Below are 23,442 nucleotides of genomic sequence, written 5' to 3' on the forward strand. Positions count from 1 at the left end.
TATCTATACGCAAATATTTCTAAATATGATTAAATCTTTTAACAACAATGAAGCTTCTAATTCTTTACTCCGTGTCGCATTATTTGTTTTATCTTTATTCAATTGAATCATTGTATACGCCTAGTCATAATATCATATATTTTATTGAATCTATTGAACTAACTATTTTGATTTAAAGAGTATATCCGATTGTTCTATGCATATGATTTTATTTACGCCAAGATATTGAAATGAACGCGTTGTTCTTATAATTAAAATTTTTAAATTCTCTAATATGATTTCGTGATACAATCCGTTGACTCGCATGTATTCCCCTTATTGCGTTTCATACGTCTTTGATGCTGCGTAAGGTTCAAATATCAAATATAAAAGCGACTATGATTTAATCTTGAGAAAAATAACTATGAAAAATTTTCTATGAAAAAAAAAATTAAGATATTAAATTAAGCTTTATGAACTTTAAGATTCAAAATAATATTATGATTTTTTTCTAAAAATTGGTTAGTAATACTGATACAAATTAATTGAATTATAACTCGTAAAAAATATTAATTATTAATCTCTTTTTTACATTTCTAAAGGCAATCGTGTTCGAAAAGTGTCATGTGAAACGAATACTCTAATTATAATTCATCATCGTTAATTTATTTACAGAATGATTTTATCAATTTTTGTTTATACAAAAAAATTATTATTTTTTTTATTTTTCGATTCGCTATTATAAATATTTCTTTTTATCTAGATAAAATAGACTTTTATTTTTTCGTTTATTTTTTTTTTATTTTATTATTTTTTGTTTTTTCTTAGTATTTCTATATATATATACATATATATATGTATTTTTTTTTTTCATTAGATTTATTAGATTTCTATATATATGTGTATATGTATATAAAAATATATATATATATTTGATGAGTTGAATAAACATAAATTATTGGATTAACAATACACATTTATGGTTTCACGTGGAATTTAATGTTTAGTGCCGATTAAAAGATCGTGTGAAAAGCTGCACACGATCAGTGATCATAATTAATTGAGAATCTTCAGAATTAATCGAGTGTTTAGTACCGATCCATTTTAGACCGGTTTCGTTACTGGATTAAATCTTCTATGTAACCCGCCTTATCTATTATGGCTTATTGTTTGGTCTCACATTGTGTCTTGATCGCCATCTGGCACTGCCCAAGGATATTCTCCTGTGCAAAGTCGAAGAAACAATAAAATTTGTGAAAACGGGGCGGCTATACAATGGCTATACCGGGCTTTTTGAAGGGCTTTTGAGGCTGATTTTGAGATGAATTTTAATATTTCGCTCCTGTAAAGTTTCATTTAAATTTACTACAATTTTCATTGGAACTTTTCTTAACAATGCAGCGTGTAATAAGCCTCCTTTTCACAAGGATTTCCTAAATAATACTTTATAAAACATGATTTTCCTCCTTTTCAAAAATTAGTTTATGTATCACCAAAGCGCTGACCTTACTCCTATATAATATGCACCTAATTCTTCAATTCTTTTACAAGCTCTTCATTCGTGAGTTTCCTCTGGTAAGAAACTGTATAAGGATGTTATTGGTGATTAATTAAGAATTCTAATCATTTTAATACGTATTTTTTTTTTATTATTTTTATGTTTACAGACTCAGGTCAGAGTATCAAATAATCGCACTTGAATGACTTTTTTTTCGAAATGCAACTGTAAACCTTTATCTTCTATCTTCTTTCTTTTCTCTTTTTAACTTGCTCACAATTCTGTTCTAATATTCCAACACATTATTATTTATACTAGACAATCATCATTGTAGAAGTTATTTCTCACCTTTCCTCTCCTCAAATATCATCACCATCCGAATACAATTGAAAAAAACTGGATTTTTTTCTCACCAATCAACCAAACCGCATTAAAGTTTTTCTTTTTTTAATTGAACATCTAAAAGATGTTTGATGAATTTTTAATTTGGACAAAAAAAAAGCAGTCCACTCAGATTTTTAGAACTAAAAAAAAAAATATTCGACATTCAGCAGAAAATGTCAATCACTGCTCAAATAATTAAGGTCATTAGGCTCACTTGTGAGCCTTACTAAGAAAAAAAAATTCTATTTCCTCGTTTTATTTTTATTCTTCGCTTTCCCCTTTATTCGTCGTAAAAAAAATTATTTTTTTCGTATATTCCTTTAAAATTACCCGCGATTTGTACTTTTTCTTTAAGCTTACCCAAAATAAAATATGATTGAAAATAATTTAAATTTGTCAGTGACATTATTTAAAAGTGTATGTGATGTGTGAATATTTGCTGATTATTCTATGTAAATCCTATTTGTCGTCTATTATTTTCCAAGTCCCCACGAATTATATGTTTTGATTAGCCTCTCCCTTAATGGATTATTGTTAAATGTATTTTAACTAAAAAAAGGTGTGATCACATGGACTCGGTGGTTGGTTAATCTTAATTCCGAGTGCATATTAAGCAATTTCATACCAATCCTAAAAACATCAATACGACCAAAAACAAGTTTCTAATTTGGGACGAACCTGTCGTACAAAATATTTGTCTTATATTCATTTCAATTTTTGCTTCAAATTCTTCTGGTAAGAAAAAAGACGGAATTCATGTTGACTGTATCTAAATACTTTTAATAATTCGACTATTATATACTATTATGAGATTCAAGATAGACTCACATATATGCAAAATTTATTATAAAAGGAAGTTAAATTATGGGAAATCATTTTAATTGAACCTTGTCTACGATTTTTTGTGCTGGAATGAAAACAAGTATTTGTTTTATAGGTAAAGTGTAATTTTTTCATTGTCACTTTTAATTAATGGACCATTTTGAGCTCATTATATTAATATATTATGGTTAACCTTTAGGTATATTAAAATTATTAAGTTTCGTTTAACTGACATCTAGGAGTTATGTGATGTACCTTTTAAACTTTGATGATGAATCCTTTTTTTCTCATCAATTTTTGAGAATTATGAATAATCTTTTTTTTCTTCTTCTTTACAATGTAAAGCTGGTATGTATACTTTTTTTTATAATTTCTTATAAATTTTTTAAAAAGATTTTTTGCGAATCATGGATTAACATTTAAAGTTCACTTATTTCTTATTTCTTTTTTTTTTTTATAGTAAACACCATAACAACATTGGTGTTTGACCATTTGTTTACAGGTTCGTTTATTTTTATTTAAAACAACTTCCTTTGTAAAGATTAACTTAATAACCTTAGCACAAAATTCTGATGAAATAGAAATTGGACATCTCGTTCGAAGCGTATTTTGAGATTACGAGAAGACAACGAACGCAAGCTCTTAAGGACTTTCTTAAATTTCTCCGGTAAGAAAAAAAGATAGTCATTGCTAATTATAAGTTTATACTTCTAATAGTTTCGACTAACATTTTTTTTTTTTCCTTAATATTACAAGCTCGATCCAGAGCACAAATATTATCCAAATCAATTGAAGTCGAACAACCCGGACAGCCTGAACCAAATTCGGATTAAATGAAAGGGAAAAGGAAAAAATTTCAATTGGACATCTGAAAATAATGATGTTTGATTCCAACTGGATAACGAATGTTTCGTTGAGAATTGGTCGTGAAAATACGAATTAAAGAAACCTTGTAATTATATGTGTTAACTATTTTTATCATTTGTGCCTATTGTTATTTAAAACTAATATTTTTAATTTTTTCTTTTCTTTTCTTTTTTTTTTTGTAACATAACATATAGGAACTTTACTTTTTTTTAATAATTGATGGTAGAAGCAGTTCAGAATAAGAAGATAATGATGATGAGGGGTTAGATAAATTGTTAAAAGAAGGACTAGATGAAATAATGACGATAAAATTCTAAAGTCAAATGGAAAGAACCCATCTATTTTAACGGTTATTTTTTTTTCTTAATAAAAAAAAAAGAAGAAAAAATTTTGAGATTTACAAAAAATCAAAATATTGAAACATTCGGAACTACTTTGGTAAGAATTAAATTTACATGTATCGTCATACGCTACTCAACTATTGTACTGAATATAAATTATTTTTTTCCCTTTATTCGCGTTGACTATGGATTTAGTATTCGGATCTTTCATATTTTCTTTAGGAATAGTTGCTACAAGATCATTTATGAAACTCGACAACGCTTCAAATTTTTTTGAAAAAATAATTTTTTAGATAAAAAATAAATTAGGTTACTACTCATATACTCATAGTATACACAAGAAATTATTGGTGTTGTTATATCATTGAAAGAAACCATTATAATAATTAATATATTTTCTTTTTTAGTCGGTATATATTGTAGCATTATTCTTCGGCAAGCAAAATTTATAATAACACTGGAACTTTTATTTTAGGATTTATAAGTATATTGAACTAAATGTCCTTTATTAATTTTTATTAATCTATAATTTATATCTAATATAAATATAGAAAACGAGTAGACGAGAATAAGGATAAGATGAAAATGAAGAAAGACGTACGATGAAAAAGAATTAGAGATTAATTATTAAGAAAAATTCTGAAAATTGAATAATTTTTTCCTAGTATTTTTACTTGATAAGAATTAAAATTTTTTGTTTTTTTTTTAAAAAAAATAACAAATTACTTAATGAATTTGGTATCTGATCTTTTGTATTTTTCTTCAAATTTTTAGCGCGAGTTACTAATTTTTGGGGTATGTCATAAGTTATTTCGTTCTTTTCTCGATGATTTCGAATTATATTTTAAAATTTTTTTTTTTAATTTTCTTCAATAGAATATTTATTCGTGTTATATATAGGATATTGTACACCAACTTGGATTGTGAAATATTCAATCAAGGAAGAAATTAAAGGTTCTTCATTTTTATTTTTATCTTGATTTTTTCTTTGTGAATTAGAAATGATAATAATTTCATCAATAAAGAGTTTAAACAATCAAAGATTTTAACAAATTAATATTTTACCACTAGATCCATATTAATATATTCATAAAAAAAAATCAGTGATATTACTTTACTGTATTTTCTCGTATTTTTCTCGTATGAAAGACCGTTAAAAATTATACCTTTTTATTATTTTCATCGGAAATATCGATAGTGTTGTTTCTAAATTTGTTATCGATATTTTAGATAAATTCTTGTAAGAACTTAGGCATTTAGCCGGCAATTACTCATAATGAATAAATCAGTATGGAAGGCATAGGAAAAAGATTATGGTGCAATAAAAATATGAAATTTTTGTACCGTATTTATTATATTTGATTGGAAATCGCACTAATCATGTGAACATGTGATGACTTCACTTAACCATTCATGTCTTAATGCCATTTCCGCGGTGAAATTATCATCTTTTGCAGATTCAAGTAATAGATTTTTAAATTGAATAAAACTTTTAGAATAATTATTAAAATATTGATCTGTACCTTTTAATTCATCCATAAGAGTTCCAACTTGATAAATATCATAACAAGCGAGATATGGTTTACCAATAACAGCTTGTTCAGGCCATCTATTCCAAAGAGAAAATTGTAAAATTTCATTAACAGGACCTCCTAATTCTAAATCAATTATTAACCAATCACCATTATCTTGTCTTAAAATATTTCCCCAATAAATATCTCTATGAGTCCAATTAACTTGATGCATTTCTTTAAGAACTTGTAAAATAGTTTTAATCATTGATTTAACTTCCAATTCATTCTTTGGATAATAATAATATCCTACAGGATGTAAAAAAATTTTACAAGAACCATCTTTAGTTAAAATTGGATAACTAAGATTACCTTCTAAATCAATACAATGAATTAAATTTTTAATATGAGAAGTTTCCAAATAAATTTTTCTTATAGTATCATAATTAAAATTTTCTTTCATTTTTTGTGTTGATAAAGATTTTTTTACCAAATTTCCCATAAATTCTATAGTCGTTCCACCATCACGATTTATTGTTAAATATAAAGGATGAGTGGATTTATTTATCTTAAATTGTACCCAATTACGTTTTATTGAATCCAAAACATTATAAATATTAATAACAGTACGAATCATTCTTAATCTATCCAAGATCCTATCCAAATCAAAATCTTGAGATATTGATATAATCTGGTATTTTAATGGATCAAAAACATACCATCTTAAAATTGGACCTTTTGATATATAAACAAATTTAAAAGGTAAATTTGAATAATAAATATCTTTCCAATGAGTTTTATCAATAATATTTTGAATACCAACATTCCATTCAACATTTTCGGGTAATTCAATACCATGAATTATTAAATGATCATTAATCCAACACATCCAATCAGGTCTTAAAAGATCTTCCTTTGATTGAATAAAATTACGTGCCATATAAATCCATTGTGATTTTTGAGATTGTAAACAACTTAAAGTTCCTTGAATTAATGCATCAATAATTAAATTATAACAAATTAAATTATTTTCTTGACAAGGTGAATTGGAATTATATGGATATGTCAAAGCATTAATAAATGGCAATGAAATAGGTGAAGATGGAATAATATTTCCAAATTCTCTAAAACATTGTTCTTGAGGTATGACATATGAATATATATTGGAATTTTCTTGATTATTTAAAAGACAAAATGATGGAACAAATACTCTCATTGGTAATGGAGTCAAAAGGAATCTTTTTAATTCATATATGGAAGGAACTTTAAGTAATTTTCTTGTAATAAGTTGTTGAAATAAATCCTTTTTGTTGAAGAAATTTTCCTAATTATAATATATAATTAATTATTACATATGGAATTTATGTATATATATATAATTTATGTATAATTTTTATATAATTTTTTAACTTACTTTTGGTATATTATTATTTCTTAATTCAAAACTATTAAATTTTAATAATAATTCTAAAAAAAAAAATTATTTAAAACAATTATATTATAATTATTATGGATTAAGTAATTTAATTACCTTCAGGTTCATAATAATTCTCATTTTTATAATATCCTAAAAATATCTCAAAGTTTGTAAATAAAAAATTTCAATTTTAAATTTTTTTGTAAATTTTTCTTACCATGTAAACGTAAAATTTCGGCTTCTAAATGTAAAATTAATAATCCTGAAATACCCATTTTAAAGAAATCATTTCTTGTCATTTTCAAAAAAGTTTTCCCATCAATTTGTTTTAATCTAAATTTATATTCGGATTCTTTATTAAATAAATCTTTTCGACAATAACCTTCAACGCTAAACATAACTTTTAAATGATAAATGAGTTTTTGAACATCCCATTTTTTAATTATATCAAGATTAATTGTTGGAAAATTTAAAATATTCCAATATTCACGTTTTACTTGAGAAATTGATTTATTATTTTCAACTTTTTTTTTTAACAAAAAATAATTTTTTATGATTAAAAATTTTTATTTTAATATTATCGTTTATAAAAAATAAAATATTTTATTATTTTAACTTACGTAATTTTTTGTTCAAGTTTCTTTTTTTATTATTATTTCTTGTCATGATATTTATTATTTTACCAAAGAATTTTTTAGATAAAAATTTGGTTTTTTTTATTATTTAGAAAGTTTTGTTTTTTAGATAAATTTGTAAATAATAAAAAAACCACATTTTGTGTACTTATTTATATATTCTTAAATCGTCATAAACATTTGAAAATTTCGTATTAATTTCGTAAGAAAAAAAAAAATTTAATATACCGCAAATTTTTATATTCAGTATTTTAACAATAAATGCCGCGTGATTCATTGTAAATTGTGCGTTGTTGTTACCTTTGCCAAGCAACCAAGCAATATGGCTTGAAAAAAATAAAATAAAATAAATCCAAGCGCGGATTAAAAAATTTGCGCATTGCGCAGCAAATCGTAAAGAGAAGAAGTTTTTAAATGATTCAATATACCTCGATAGTCTTGAAAGGTGGAAAGGTTCTTTAATTGCCATTTTAATTGTTACTTCGCGTAACTTGCGATTATAAGTTAGAAAAAAAAATTTATCATTTTACGCTTTTATTAAATTTTCGGGTAGGTCGATTGGCTGCGCCACCGCATTAATTTTGATTTTTTACTCTGTTTGGTATTAAATTTTCGGATAGGTCGATCGGCTGCGCCACTGCATTAATTTTGATTTTACAATTAAAACATTTGCTTGCAAAAAAAAATCAACATATGAAGAGAGTAGAAAATTTATGAGGCTAAGAAAAAAAAAATGGTACAAAAAATTTGCAACAATTTGATTTGAGAATTTTTAAATAGAAAAAAAGATAAGAAAATAGATGAACAAGCAGGAAAAAAAAGATGACAAATATAGTTTCTAAATATTTAGTAATTGATGAAATTGAATTAATTAATTATTAATTTATTTTATTTGTTTTATGTTATTATCTATTTTTTTTTATTATTATTATTTTGAAATAAAAAAGTTAATAAACAAATAAGCCATAAAAATTGACGAATCAGATATTGTGCACGCTAACAAGAAAAATCAGGTGATTTTTTTTAAAAAATGAGATCACAAGTATGAAGCTTATACGGCTGACGAGTAATGTACTGCTATCTATCTATGGTTTTTTTTTGCTTCCAAAATATGCCAGCATCTTTTAAAAAAGTTTGAATGCTCATTTTTGGTTATTTTGTACTTATTTTTTTCGTAAAACCTACTTCCATATTTAACGAATTAAGAGATATACCTTTACACGACGAGCTCATATACTGCAATTTAATTGGGTTTCTCTTAAAAAAGATTCTAACACAGCGGGCATAAGCAGTACATGAACCCAGTCCCCCTTTTCCACAAATATTAAAAAAATGGCTTATCATTTTATATGCTATATAAACAGGTTGGCTTACACCCTAAATATTAAAAGATTCGAAAAATAAAATTAAAAAAATTTGTATTTCCTATTAACATATTCTAATCTTTTTGTAAATCCTTCTTTTCCTGGTAAGATTTATGTTGTTTATAATTAATTTTGATTTATTATTTGATTATTGGTTGAAATCAAAATAAATATTATAAGTATTATTATACGATAGAATATTATAATAGAAATTAATAGTGTCCCGGACATGTCCGCGCTCTGTCCGTACTCTTCTGTAACTTAAAAAACTCTAAAAACTCTACAAAAATTATATATATTTATGCATAATTGGATGCTAAACATTTTTGCTAAGTATCGAACAAGGTTATCATAGTAAAATTTTGAGGGGTTATCATTTCGGACATTGTCCCGTGACAACACTTCCAGGTATAGTGATCGTAAATCTTTATTCTAAATAGTCACTTTTTAATTTCATTTTAAGCTCTTTTTTTTTTACTTTTATTTAAGTTAGGACAAAATGTGTTAAGACCGAAGACAGAATTAAGAAAGGAAAGGAATTAGAAAGAAAAGATTAGTCTCGTGTCCTATTATCGTCAAATGCAAGATATGGATTCTACAGAATACGGATCACAATAAAAGATGATTTCAAAAGTGATCCGTAACATATTTAATTTTAATATTTTAAATTGTTTTATTATATTATTTATTTAGAGTCCATTCTTCTTTACCGAGAAGTGGACTCATATTTTAACGATATCCAATATAGCAAAATTTAAAAGAATTCCATGTCAAAGGAATAAATTTAGATCTCTGGATTCTCCGCCCAAATCTTATTAAGCTGGTGCAGAAACATTAAATTAATTCTTGATAGTTGTCATTATCTAGAGAATATTAAAATTTTTTATGAAAATCAATTAATACGAAAAACCATTTCTATTCACCATTTCACCATATTATGTTTCTATTCACGAAAAAATTTTAAAATAAAGTATTGCCTTAGTAATAAACACCCCAAAAATAAGCACCCTGGCCAGAATTATGGCGATTTTGGCCAGAATTATGAGGAACTTGGCCGGCATTAAGTGCAAAAAATGGGGTGCTTATATACCGCAAAAATACGGTAATTAAATTCGCAAAACAAGTACGTAACATAAATGGGAAAAAGTATCTCATATGGTATTAACCGGATGGCGCAAAATTCAAAAAAAAAATTCAAAAAATTTTATAACTTCAGCAAAATTTTTCATTAATTCTCGAAATGGGGCATGTACATAGTATGATAAGTAGAGGACAAGAATACTTTACGTTTATTATATTGATTATACAAGTTTATATCGAGATATACGAATTATAATTTTATCCCAATTGCATTAGTATCAATATTTTAATGCTATCCGGAATTAAATTTGTCATAAAAAATTTTTATTTACATGGTAATTTAAAAAAAAATCTTAATCATATAAATTTTAAACATAGAAATCTTAAATTTTAAATACATTAAATACATAAATAAAAAAAACTTTTTTTAAAAAATACCGAGATATTTCCTTTTTTTTTAATTCTACAATTAAGCAGAATTGTTTCATTACTTCCAGTAGCGCTCTCTTTGATTATTAACCAAAAAAGCTTTTGTTGCAAAAAATATTATACCATCAAACATCATTCTTTCAGATGCCTGATTTATTGCAGGATGATCCTTCATTCATGTCCCTTAGTTGTCTTTTAGTTAATAGAGCTTGGTGCTACCTAATCAGTGAAAATTCAATCAATGATTTAATAATTTGTTTAGGAGCAATTGAGCAAAGTAACTGATTATAAGATTCCTAACATTACCTTTAACAGTTAAATATAACTGATCTCACTTGCTCAGCTCATTGGCTCTATAGAAATTATTGGGTTCAGGAAATCTAATAAGATAGAAATAATCATGTGAATAAGACTTTTAATTTGCTGAGCCACTAATTTAATTTTCACGAACCTTTCTACGTATTCACATAGTTTCCCTCCCTATTATGACCCATAAAAAATCGATTCAAGGCGCAATACCAAGAGATTCATTACGACTATAAGAAAAAGAATAGACTTGAATAATAAATATTCATGAATTATACTATCACATTGTTGATGAGAAGCAGAAAAAACGTACTTACGTGTTAGTTGCATCCACGAAAGAATAAAAACCATCTCCTTCTATAACAATGTGTACTCCAGCTCAACCGTCGAACCTGTAATTATAATTAAAAAAAAGTTCAGTACGTTAGTCGAATATTAGAAATATAAATTTATGGTACATATGTTTTTTAGTTTTTCTTACCAGAGGAAGCTCTCAAGAGCTTGTGGAAAAATTAAGGAATTCGGAGTTCATTTTATCTAAAAAAAAATCATCTTTTTTTTTTCGTAGGACAACGCCGGCTTTCGGTAGTAAGCCTCCAAAAGAATACATATTAATTTTTGAAACTTGTTTTTAACGATAAGCTAAGAAGAAACAAATAAGGCCGTTTATGACCGATGATATTGTAGTGCCAAAGGTAGAAATAATGACATTTTTTCGCGGATCCTAAGCTGCATAATTTCTTTAGATATCAATCCAATCATTATCTAAAAATAGATAACAATAAAAAAACTCTCCAACCCAAATTATATCATTAATAGCAATTTTATTCTTTTGTTCGCTGGCGATCTGTTTTCACATGATTAATGTCATTGAAAATTATTAACTGCGGTTATAATGATTTTCGCGTAATTTACCATTTATAATGTTGCTATTTATTCTATATTGTTTCACACGTTGTATTTTAAATATAAGTTTGAAATTTATATTCTGAATTAAGTAATCAGCCGAATGAAATCTATAGATATTTATTTAATATCGGTTTAAAAAATTTCTCTATTTATTTCTCTTTAAACCAGAATTATTTTTTTCCTCCATACGATTCGCAAAAAATTGAGAGATTATTAATAAGAAATTCTGAAACATAAAAAAGAAAGTAGCCTAAGTTTTACTGTATCATCAATTAATATAAATATATTATCTAAAAGAGTTGCATATAACATTGCTTTATAAAATCGTATTTATGAATCGAAAAACAGCCACTAGACTTTAAGATCTGCCAATGTCAATTCTTAATTAAATATTGCTATTGTTCAGTCGATTAGGAATATGCGGGATTTTAACTGACCGATATTTTTATGAGACATCCAATATTGAAATCAGTATTAGTAGCATTAATTCCTATTGGTCACCGCAGTATTCCTAATGACCGAACTATAACTCAATTTTTGGATAGGGGATATCGGTCTTCGACCGATATCTCTATCCCCCCAATCCAATAACTATTTAATATTGAATACTATAGATTATTTGAATATGACTGGAGAAATTGGCGTTTGGAAATACTGAAACATGCATGCATGCATCTTTCGACACTTCATGATAAAATAAATTTAATCAACCCATTTGTAAAATTCTTACCAGCTTCTTTTGTTTTACTTTTTTAAGTCTTTACTTAAATTATTTGATAAATAATACAATAACACAATCATGTAATATAATTTGTTGGCGTAGTAAAAATCCTAAGTCCTAACCCTATTATTACATATGTATTTAACTTATTAAATAAAAATTATACAACCACCATTGTTTGCGGGAATCGATCACCAAAAAACTACCACCCTTATTTTTTCTTTGATTTTTTTTTTGTACGTATTTTTTTGTCCATTATTGATAAATAAATTTATAAATTAGTTAAATTCTATGCGCATAAGTACTAATGAGATAAAATAACTAATACAAAAATATACTATACAAACTGATTTGTGAGTCCAAGCTTTACTTCGCGCTTGGTTAATAATTTCAATTAAATGTCTTATTAATGATTTATGCTATTGCCATCAATCGCATCATTTCCAATCGCTTTATTTCCAACATCTTTCCAACACCAAATCGAAGCGTCATCACAAACTGCTACAATCCATTGTCTATCTTTTGAAAAATCAACTTGTCGAATTATGCTCTCACATGATAATGATTCAAGGATAATAGGTTTCTTAATATCTGCACTTTCACTTACATGAGAACTACTTCCACTTACTAATGTATCAGTTTTATCACTAGTCTTTTTATTAGCAACGGAAGTACTGCCTTTCTTTTTTGTAGCTTTTTCCTTTTTCGTTCCCGAATACTCTGCTTTTTTCTTTTCGATATAATAATCAATATAATGTGGAATATCCTGAAAATCCCATATATAAATTTGCCCTGCTTGATTCCCTGTCGCAAGCATTCGATAGTCATATGAAATTCCAAAGCGAAGAAACCAAATATCACAATGTTCAAATTCCATTTCACAAATTATATCAAAATTTGATTGTATCTAGAAAGTTAAACACATGAATATTAGAAAATAAAAAAAAACCAAAAAAACAATTTTAATTTATCGGATGAAATTTATACATGTTCTTACTTTACTAGGGACAGCTGGTCCACCTACGACTACCGATGTGACGGTAGACTTATCGAACGCCATTAATTCTACGTCAGGCTTCCACAATACAATCTTCGCATCAGCAGCACATCTCGACATTAATAAATCACCATACCATCTTACACAGTCAACAAAGTTATTGTGCAATTGTGCTGTTGAAAATATTGGATAATGCACAATTACTGGAAAAGGTGTTGTACCATGCGATGAACAACAATTTTTTTTTTTCTGGCAGTGGTGAGATGGCGACGATCTTGAATTATATGATGATTCTATTGTATTTTTAATTATTGGAGTACATAACGTCCATATTTTCACTGCGTTATCCATTCCAGAAGAAACCAAGAAATCACCAGTTAAATGCACATCCTAAAGAATTAAACTTTCATAAGCATTCATCAATAAAGAAGAATTTCTCAATGACATATTTGGGAACATTACAATGCTTAAAACTGGTTCACGATGGCCACGATCTCCACCAAAGACCACAACAGGTTGCATAGTCTTTAAATTCCATAAGCGTATAGAAAAATCTTTACTTGCGGAGAAAAGTAGTGAAGGATCTCTTGGATGAAATTTAATTTCATTAACTTCCTGTATTAAAAAAAATTTAAATTTAAATTTAATTATAAAAATTCATTATAAAGTTAATCATATAAATTGAATTATATCAAACTTACACCACCGTGCCCTGTAAGAGCCTATGAATATGAAATATTTAGTCATAAAACAACTAAATCAATTTGCAATATAATTTTGTTATTATACCTTTATAGCCGATCCTACACTAGTGTTTAGAATTTTAATAATTCCTGTAGCTCCAGCAACAGCAAGTAATGGCGCTCCCACGTTCGGATCAATAGACCAAGCGCAACAATAATAATTTTCTCCTTCCTACGATATAAACAAAAAAAAACTAATAATTAATATATCAAAACCATAAAAAAAAATACACATGTAAATTCGATTTAAACAACTTACATTTTCGTCCACATAAGTTTGGAGTATGCTAAGTGCCACTTTGTTATCGTCAAAACGGGCAATTATAATCTAAGAAATAAAAAATTATATAATAAAAAGTTAATAACGTAATTATTATAGGGTGATAAAAATGGCGCGTTTAATACATTAAACCAATATACTTACATTACGTCCACCAACAACAGCGAAAACAATGTTATTTTGTGGGTCATGGTGATTAAAACTCACGCCAAAGTAAGAAGCTTTTGCCGGATCCTTTCTTTTGCAAATGTAATTGTAACAGTATATGCGTTTGAATTGTTTTAATAAATAACAAATTTTAAATCATTTAAAAGTACTTTGTCTATACCGTCAAAGTATGTTTCAAACAGTATTTCTCTAGTTTCGACATGTGAATATTCGAAGTAAAACTACTTTTTATTTATTACTAGGGAAAAGTTCGAAATGCTAAACGACTGTAAAAATTACATTCTATACGTATGCAGTATGCACTATGCAGTAACACAAAGCATTTCTTTTTTTTAGAAGTCACGTGGTGAATTAAATATCTTACATTTTTTTTTTCTTACTTTAGAAAGACAAAAAGTGTGCACCCCTACGGGACCCACCCTTTGATATAGTTCTATGCTTACATTTTATTTTATTTTATTTTTATTTCAAGAACAGATTGCTAACCCTTAAAAAAGGGCAGCTGAATATTCAAGAATATAAGATACCAGCAATCGGAGAGATAAATAAACGGTTTCACTTATAAACGAAAATTATGAAAATTATGAAGCATTTATTTCATGAGAAGGATACTAACAGGCGATTGATATCACAGTTTCTATTTTTATCAAATTATGAAAATAATACTTTATTAATAATATAAATAAATACAATAATGTGCTTGATTTAATAATATTAGATAATAAAATAAATAATTATATCAAAATTTCAAATTGCGATAATTTTCCCATATTAATAACCTTTAATTCCATTAAATTACTTAATGTGGCAATTTTTCATTATAAGAAAAATGCTAAAAGAGTCAAATTATTATTATTAAGATGAATTGTAATACTTAACCATTTTCAAAATTCGTAAAATTAAGATTGTTATTTGGGAAAGTCATATTATCCTTGGAATTTATATTTGTTTTTGTTACACTAAAATTATAATCTCCTTGTGGAAACAGGGCGGACATCCCCATATTATCATGATATTGCCGATCATTTTGCTGATCACTTGTCCAATATTATCACATAAAAAAATACGTTGAATTAATTTTTTCACAAATTCTACATAATAATGTATAAAATTTCGATTTTATTTACTTTATTTTATTTATTGTTAATAAATTAGTTCTTAAATAATTCATAAAGATTTTGTCAAATATCAGACATATATTAATTTTACAATAATTGTAAACATTTATTTAATGATAACTTTCGGGTTATCAAAAATTATTCAGGTTTATTTTAGCCACTAATTCTTGAATACCTAAATAGCATACTGTGAAAGTTTCAAGTTTGGCCCGAAGTTCTGTGGCTTGGCCCGAAGCTTCAAAGTCAAATTAGCAGATGATCAGCATATATATGAATTATTGAAAATTTCAACCTAAGGCTAAATTTGGAACCATATTTTATTTTGCTACAATACTTTTATATTTAACTATTGATAACCTAAATTATTAAACAAGGCAGTTAAATATAATTTTTAGAACATTTATAGCTTGAGATAAGGCTTCAAAGTTAATGTGATATCACATTTATTATGATCGGCAAATGATCAACATGTGATATAGGGTATGTCCGCCCTGTTCCTTGTGGATAGCATAGCGAACATCTCTATTTTATCACAAATTTGCCAATCATTTGCCGATCATTTATTTGATCTTATCACATAATACATATGTCGTGACAAATCAATTTTACACAATAATAAATATAATAAGTGTTTAAAATTTACAAATAACTTCACAGAATTTTAATTTTAATTAAAAATTTATATAAAACATAAAAATTAATACAAATACTAATAATTATATTAATAATTTAACCATGTTTAGTATAATATTTCAAACAGGTTATCTATATTACTTTCTATTATTTCTAAATTATTTTCAATATTCTCATCATTATTATCTTCACTTAAACTATTATCATCTTCATCTTCAACTAGAAGTTTTTCATTATCTTTAATGATGTAAATAATCTTTTTTATTAGAAATATATTAATAACAAATAATTGGCTAATTTCTCTATAAGCAAAGAACTTGCATTATGGGTCAAAACCTTGCATTATTTTTTTTACAGATTATATATAATAAAAGGAATGTTCATGCAAAATTTCAAGTTTCAGCTTTGCGTATTTGGCTTCGGCCTTCAATTTTTATCCTGAAACTTCAAATTATCACATATTAATAATTTTGCATATAAAAATTAAAAATTATATAAATTATTTAATTTAAAGTTATACAACAATAAAAGGTGGCATATTTTATTTTTTTCTTATTTAGGCATTTACTTTGCCTTGCACTTTTTCATAATTTAATCATTTTTTAATAAAATAAAACTTGTGATCGGCAAATGATCGTCAAAGTGATATAAAGCATGTTAAAATAGCAGTATGTAAGCAGTTAGTATTTTTGTCAATATAATTATTTTTTAACTACGTGAAATTTGCTATGCTCTTATGGATACTGTATAATACTTTAAAATCAAAAATTCCCACAAATATTATTTTTATACTTCTCAGTAGAATTAAAAAGTCAATGTCAAAATATTATGGCATAGCCAAAAACAATTACGTTAGTACAAATGTTTACTAATAAAACATATAATTACGGCAAATTACGGCATTTTAATTACGTCTGTCATAATTCAAAAATTCAATTTCGCTGATAAGTATAATTATTTCTACAAATTATTTTGTATCTCTAAAATATTTCCACAAATTAAAAATCTTTGTTTTCTTTTATCCATAATGATTATACTTGCCACCCATATTAAATGAGATGGGAGAATCTCCTATCTTATCCCATTCCATTTGCCAAAATCCCATCCCAAATTCCAAATTCCAATCCCACCCATATCACATATCCCATATTCCATCCCATATCCCAAATAATTTCATTGGTCAATTATCACATGATGTTACACAAATTTCCAAAAAAAGGAAATTTTGCTTTCCACAAAATTGGGAGATTTTGATTTCACAAGTACAGTCAACTCTCTTTATAGTCACACATTTGGGACAGTCCATATTTGGTGATTATAAAGAGATGTGACTATATAAAAAATTTCTTATATTAGTATATCATAATTCCGGCCAAAAATTGACATAATTTTGGCCAAAATTATACTTAAAACTTTATTGTATCGTAACTCAGCCAATATTAATCGTAGAGGAATGATCTTACCGCCATTCGATTCGTCTCGATGAGACTGTTCTAATGGTATATAATACATTAAAATCTAATCACTAGATTAATTTCCGAAGTTAAAAAAATATTAATGGTTTTTGTGTAATAACTCTGCCAATATTGATCCTAGAGAGACAATCTTACTACCATTCGATTCGTCTTGATGCGACGAATCTAATGGTATAAGATACATCGAAATCCAATCACTAGATCAATTTCCGAAATTAAAAAATATTAAATGGTTTTTAAGTAGTAACTCCGTCAATATTGATCACAAAGAGATGCTCTTACCACCATTCAATTCGTCTTGATGAGGGGATTCCAACGAGCTATTAATCGTCTTTTTAGAATCACTAGATACCGAGAAATTCAGCAAACTGTTAAATGGCGCAGTGAATGTAAATCAAGAAATATAATAATGCCGATGCTTAACATTTTGTTGAATAACACATCAGCCAGTGATCATGAAAGGATAAAACTACCACCATTCGATTCGTCTCAGTGAGACGATTCTAACAAGCTATGGTACATCTTTGTACGATTATTAGATGCCAAGTTATTTAATATATTCTTTATATAACTGTGATTATAAACGGTTCTTTTTAATATAAGATTTTTGAGGATAGGTGTGATAGAGACTATAGATAGATTGTGACTATATAGGATAGATTTTAATAATAAAGTGTTTTGAACATTCAACTGGTGTGACTATATAGTAGAATGTGACTATAACGGGAGTGACTATAGAGGGAGTTGACTGTATTCCAAAAAAGGAAATTTTATTTTCCGCAAAAATTGGGCATATGAGCGTATTATAATAATTGGGCCTTTTTTAAGGTCACTGATCAGATGATTTCTGCATCCGTGATTTGCGCAGCTGATGCATAGCTATCCCGAACACACGAGAAAAAAAAATCTTTGTTTTTTTTGATTTAACCAATCGTTCTAACGTGTTCTAACGTTTAACCAATCATTTTAACTAAAGCTCTGAACGGTTTGGGCTAAACTGGGGAACTGATCCGAAACCGGCTCAAAATTCAGTTCGGTTCAGTTTGGGTATTAGAACTATACTTCCCAGCGAAATTAATTTAATTACGTCATTATACCTGACGTAATAAGCCGTAATAATTACGGTTTTAAATTTTAAAATGCCGATATGCCGTAAGGGCAGTGACATTTATTACGTAATATTTTAGGGGGTGGGAGGGTATTTAAAGGTCATATAACATATAAGTGTAACGTAAGATTTTTCATATTACATGGGGGTGGGGGAGTATGGGCTTATAGTAAATAGATATTACGTAATAAATGTCACTGCCCTAATTAAATTAACCTGTCAAATTAATTACGGCAGTAAAATTTAAATTATATTAAAATAGGAAATAGATCAACTAATAAACACATGATTTAACATGAGTATATTAAATGAACGTAGTATATAATCATGTGTTATATTTCTTAAATTTTTTTTTAAAATATTTCTTTGTCTTAAAAAATGCCAAATTTAAAATATTTTCTAAGGCGTGTACCAATTAAACATTCTGATATAAAATAATACATTTTTTTATATATATTTTATACACTAATTATAATGTCTACTCAAGAAACAAATGGTGGAAGTTCAAGTGGCGTATTATTAAACACAAATAAAGAAAAAGGAAAACCAGGAAGAAAAAGAGGACCTGTTTGGATTCATTTTAATGATATTAGCACTAAAAAAGAAGGTCATATTGGTTGTAAATGCATGTATTGTGGCTGGACTCAAAACCGAGGAGAACCAGCCCAAATGCAAGCACATTTAGCTTTATCCTGTTCAAAAGTTCCTTCTACAATTAAAATAGAATATTTACTTCTTATTAAACAAAATGCTGAAGAGCGAGTTACTAACTCTACTTCAACTGTCTCAAAAAAAAGATGTATTAATTTATCTCAAACAAGAATAGATAAATTTTATGAATCTGACCAGATTGATAGTACCAAACAAGTATTATGCGATAAAGCTGTTGCAAAATTCTTTGTTTGTTGTGGTGTGGCATTTCATTTAATTTCTCATCCTTTTTTTATTGATATGGTTAAAAGTTTATGTAATGGATATGAGCCACCGTGTTCTACTACTTTATCCAATACACTTATGAACAACGAACTTACTAAAATAACTGTTGATCAGCAACTTACGTTAGATAAAGAATCAGATTTAACATTAGGTAAAAAAATAAATTTTATTTTTAGATTTTTTAATTATTTAATAAATTTTGAATTTTTTAGGATTTGATGGCTGGACGAGCCCACGAGGTCAATCATTATACGTTTTTATACTTATTACACGTGAACGAAAGGAAATTATACATAGTTTAAAAAATCTATCATCAGAATCTCATACAGCAAAATTTTTAGCTGAAAAAATTAATGAAGTAATTACAAATATTGGGCCTGAAAAATTTTCTGCAGTTGTTTTTGATCATGCTGCTGCTTTGCGCATCTGCTAAACGAATCATTGCTGATACACATAAACATATTATTCCAATTAGATGTATTGCGCATCACATTAATCTCATTACAACTGATATTTGTAAAACTTCATTTGCCAAAGAGGTTATTGCGAAGTGTACAAAGTTAGTAAAATTTTTCAAAACATCACATCAAGCTGGTGAAAAGCTTAAAATGAGTATAATTGATGATTCAGTTAAAGGTGGAAATCTCAAAACTTATGTCAAAACTAGATGGACAACAGCTTGGGATTGTACGAATTCTATTTTACGTCTTGAAAATCAGTTAAAAAATGTAAGTTTATTAATTATTAATTATAAAATGAATTAAAACGTGAAATTTATTTTATTTTATTTATTTATTAGTTATTAAATGAATGCCCGGAAATATTGAATAATGAAATTAAAAGTTTATTGCGAAGTAGATCATTTTTTAATGATGTTGATGCCGTTAATACTTTATTAGGCCCAGTCAAATCAGCAGTAAAGGCTCTTGAATTCAAATCAACTACGCTTGCTGATTGTTTTGTTGAATTAATCAAGTTATCACAAAGGATTAATTTCCTTCCACCAATATCAGATCAAAATTTTAAATCTACCTGTATTGAATTATTTAATAAAAGATGGAAACAATTCGATTTTGATCTTTATATTTTAAGTTATATGCTTCATCCATACTACCGAGGTAAATTGTGAATTTTTTTTTGAATTATTTATTTTTACACTAATCTTAATTAAATTATTATATTTATACTTTAGGTAAAGGTTTACATCCAATGGTCTTTCGTGATGTTTGTCTTAATGCAATGAAATTGCTAAAAAATATGGGTGGTGGTGAAAATTCTTGTAGCGAATTAGTTGCTCAAATTCGCGCATTTACACAATATGAAAAACCTTATGATTTAGAGTATGTATTAGGAATAGATAATGTTTTTTATGGTGGCGATTATGCAATCCAGTACGTCCTGAAGAACATTATATTCAACAACTTGCTATGAAGATTTTATCAATTACTCCACATAATGCAGGATGTGAACGTGTTTTCTCCATAATTGGTTGGATGGCTAATAAAAGGAGAACACGGTAAGTTAATATTTAATATTTAATATTACTATATTAAAAAAAGTATATTATGCCTTTAATTTAGTTTTAATGTATTTAATTTAGATTAAATGTTGAAAAACTTGAATCAATGGCGAAATTACATACGTACTATATAACAAATGCAAAGTCTGAGCTCAAATTTGCATATAACACACTTTCCGAAGATCAATTTCAAAATGAAATTCAAGAAACATTATCTGATCCTTCTTTTTTTGATGATGATGATGATAATAGTGATTATGATGATGAAGATGAGGATTATGATCAAAATGAGGATGAGGGTGATGATACTGAGGCAGCTAATAATAATAATTTGGAAATTTCACGATGGGTTAATATTATGGATAAAGAATTGCAAGAACTACTTCAAACAGAAGTTAAAGTAGTAATTGATATTTCTCCTCCACCACCACTGGTAGATCACGGTTCTCAAGAATTTAATATGGAAGAAGTGTTAGATAGAATTCTCACTTAAAAACATAAAAATACATTGATAAATAAATTTTAATATTTGTTTGGTATAATTACCCATAAATTTTTATAATGCTTAATTACGTCCAATATAAAATTGACCCGTAAACTATTTAAAATTATTTATTTATTGAAATTAATCGCTAAACGCTAACACATTTTATACATTTTATTAAAAAAGAAAAAATTTTTTTACATCGAAAATATGATTCCGATGATTGGGTCGATCAGATGACAGATCACAGATCCATAAATTCGATCTCATCGATCATTTTTTTTTATTTTAATCTTTTTCTTTAAAAAAAACAATTTTAAAACCGATTTGTTTTAAAAAAAAATGATATTTCGGTTTTCTTAAACCGATTTTTTTTTATTTTTAAAAATTTAAAATCATTTATTTATTTTTTATTTATTAATTATTTTTTTAAAAACAATATTTCGGTTTTTTAAACCGATTTCTTTTTTATTTTTTTAATTTTTTTTTTTTTAAAAAAAATAATATTTCGGTTTTCTTAAACCGATTTTTTTTCTTTTTTAAAATCATCATTTATTTATTTTTTATTTATTAATTATTTTTTTAAAAAACAATATTTCGGTTTTTTTAAACCAATTTTTTTTTATTTTTTTAATTTTTTTTAAAAAAAAATGATATTTCGGTTTTCTTAAACCGATTTTTTTATTTTTTTTTATTTTTTTCTTTAAAAAAAATAGATATTTCGGACCAATTTAAAAAAACCGATTTTTTTCTTTTTTAAAATTTAAAATTATTTATTTATTTTTTATTTATCAATTATTTTAAAAAAAAACAATATTTCGGTTTTCTTAAACCGATTTTTTTTCGTTTTTTAAAATATATTTTTTAAAAAAAAACATTTCGGTTTCTTAACCGATTTTTTTTTTTTTGCTTTTTAAATTATTTTTTTTTATTATAATTATTTACTCTGAAGTTAGAATTGTAACTTTTTTAAAATCAAGAATACGGATCTTGGGTAAGTTGCCTTTTTTTAAAAAAAAATTACTTTTAGAAACGTTATTAACGTTTCTTTTGTCTTATTTTTTAGGACTTATACTTTTTCGGGTTGAAATTTCGACTTGAAAGGTATGAGGTTTTTTTAAAATTTGCTTTTTTTTTAGAAATTATTAACGTTTATTTTATTATATTTTGTAGGGAAACATTTTCGGCTTCCTGGATTCTTCTAAGACATGAGTATGTTCTGTGTAGGGTTATTTTTATAATTTCTTTAAAGAATCATATTAACGTTTTTTCTTTTAATTTCTCTGTAGGTTTTGGCTTTCTAATTCCTTCAGGATACAGGTATATGTGTGGGTGGGTATTCTTTTAATATTAACATTTCTTTTTTTATTTTTTATAGGGTTTTCCATAAACTGCTTTTCCATTTGTAATTTTTGCGATCTAATCATTATTGTTACATATATTAATAATTACGTCATTTAATTTGCAGTCTGTCCTAACAAATAAATGAAAAATATCAATAGTGCTAAAACTAAAACTAAAAAAAAATAAAATAAAATAATTAAGTATATTGTTTAAGAACTCCATTAGGAAATTATATAGTGCGAAAAGTTGCGCAAGTTTACACATCATAATATTTCGTAAGCTTCCAGACCCGCCGCAAGTTTGCGTAAGCGTAATATTTTGTAACTTTTTAAAATATTTCGAAATATTACGATATGCAAAGCTTCGTAATTTTA

General features: G+C 26.4%; 4 protein-coding genes across 4 annotated transcripts; 2 read left to right on the forward strand and 2 right to left on the reverse strand.

The window, feature by feature from the left end:
- Positions 1-2,773: 2,773 nt before the first annotated feature.
- On the forward strand, positions 2,774-3,516 carry OCT59_026832 (uncharacterized protein; the record flags this gene model as incomplete). Its single annotated transcript, XM_066143480.1, has 6 exons — positions 2,774-2,798; positions 2,883-2,900; positions 3,144-3,185; positions 3,265-3,278; positions 3,323-3,350; positions 3,440-3,516. The coding sequence occupies 6 exons, from the start codon at positions 2,774-2,776 to the stop codon at positions 3,514-3,516; spliced, it is 204 nt and encodes a 67-aa protein (XP_065992995.1).
- A 1,749-nt stretch (positions 3,517-5,265) lies between these two features.
- On the reverse strand, positions 5,266-7,217 carry OCT59_026833 (uncharacterized protein; the record flags this gene model as incomplete). Its single annotated transcript, XM_066143481.1, has 5 exons — positions 5,266-5,339; positions 5,415-6,726; positions 6,817-6,869; positions 6,934-6,969; positions 7,037-7,217. The coding sequence occupies 5 exons, from the start codon at positions 7,215-7,217 to the stop codon at positions 5,266-5,268; spliced, it is 1,656 nt and encodes a 551-aa protein (XP_065992996.1).
- A 5,452-nt stretch (positions 7,218-12,669) lies between these two features.
- On the reverse strand, positions 12,670-14,653 carry OCT59_026834 (uncharacterized protein; the record flags this gene model as incomplete). Its single annotated transcript, XM_025323065.2, has 8 exons — positions 12,670-13,170; positions 13,261-13,650; positions 13,723-13,875; positions 13,962-13,982; positions 14,050-14,175; positions 14,263-14,331; positions 14,428-14,517; positions 14,612-14,653. The coding sequence occupies 8 exons, from the start codon at positions 14,651-14,653 to the stop codon at positions 12,670-12,672; spliced, it is 1,392 nt and encodes a 463-aa protein (XP_025164603.1).
- Positions 14,654-19,259: 4,606 nt separating this feature from the next.
- On the forward strand, positions 19,260-21,733 carry OCT59_026835 (uncharacterized protein; the record flags this gene model as incomplete). Its single annotated transcript, XM_066143482.1, has 4 exons — positions 19,260-19,872; positions 20,621-20,839; positions 20,914-21,112; positions 21,322-21,733. 4 exons carry the CDS (start codon positions 19,260-19,262, stop codon positions 21,731-21,733), a joined length of 1,443 nt encoding a protein of 480 aa, XP_065992997.1.
- Between the last annotated feature and the right edge of the window lie 1,709 nt (positions 21,734-23,442).

This window comes from Rhizophagus irregularis, chromosome 6, assembly GCF_026210795.1.
Source record: "Rhizophagus irregularis chromosome 6, complete sequence".
NCBI classification, from domain to species: Eukaryota; Fungi; Glomeromycota; class Glomeromycetes; order Glomerales; family Glomeraceae; genus Rhizophagus; species Rhizophagus irregularis.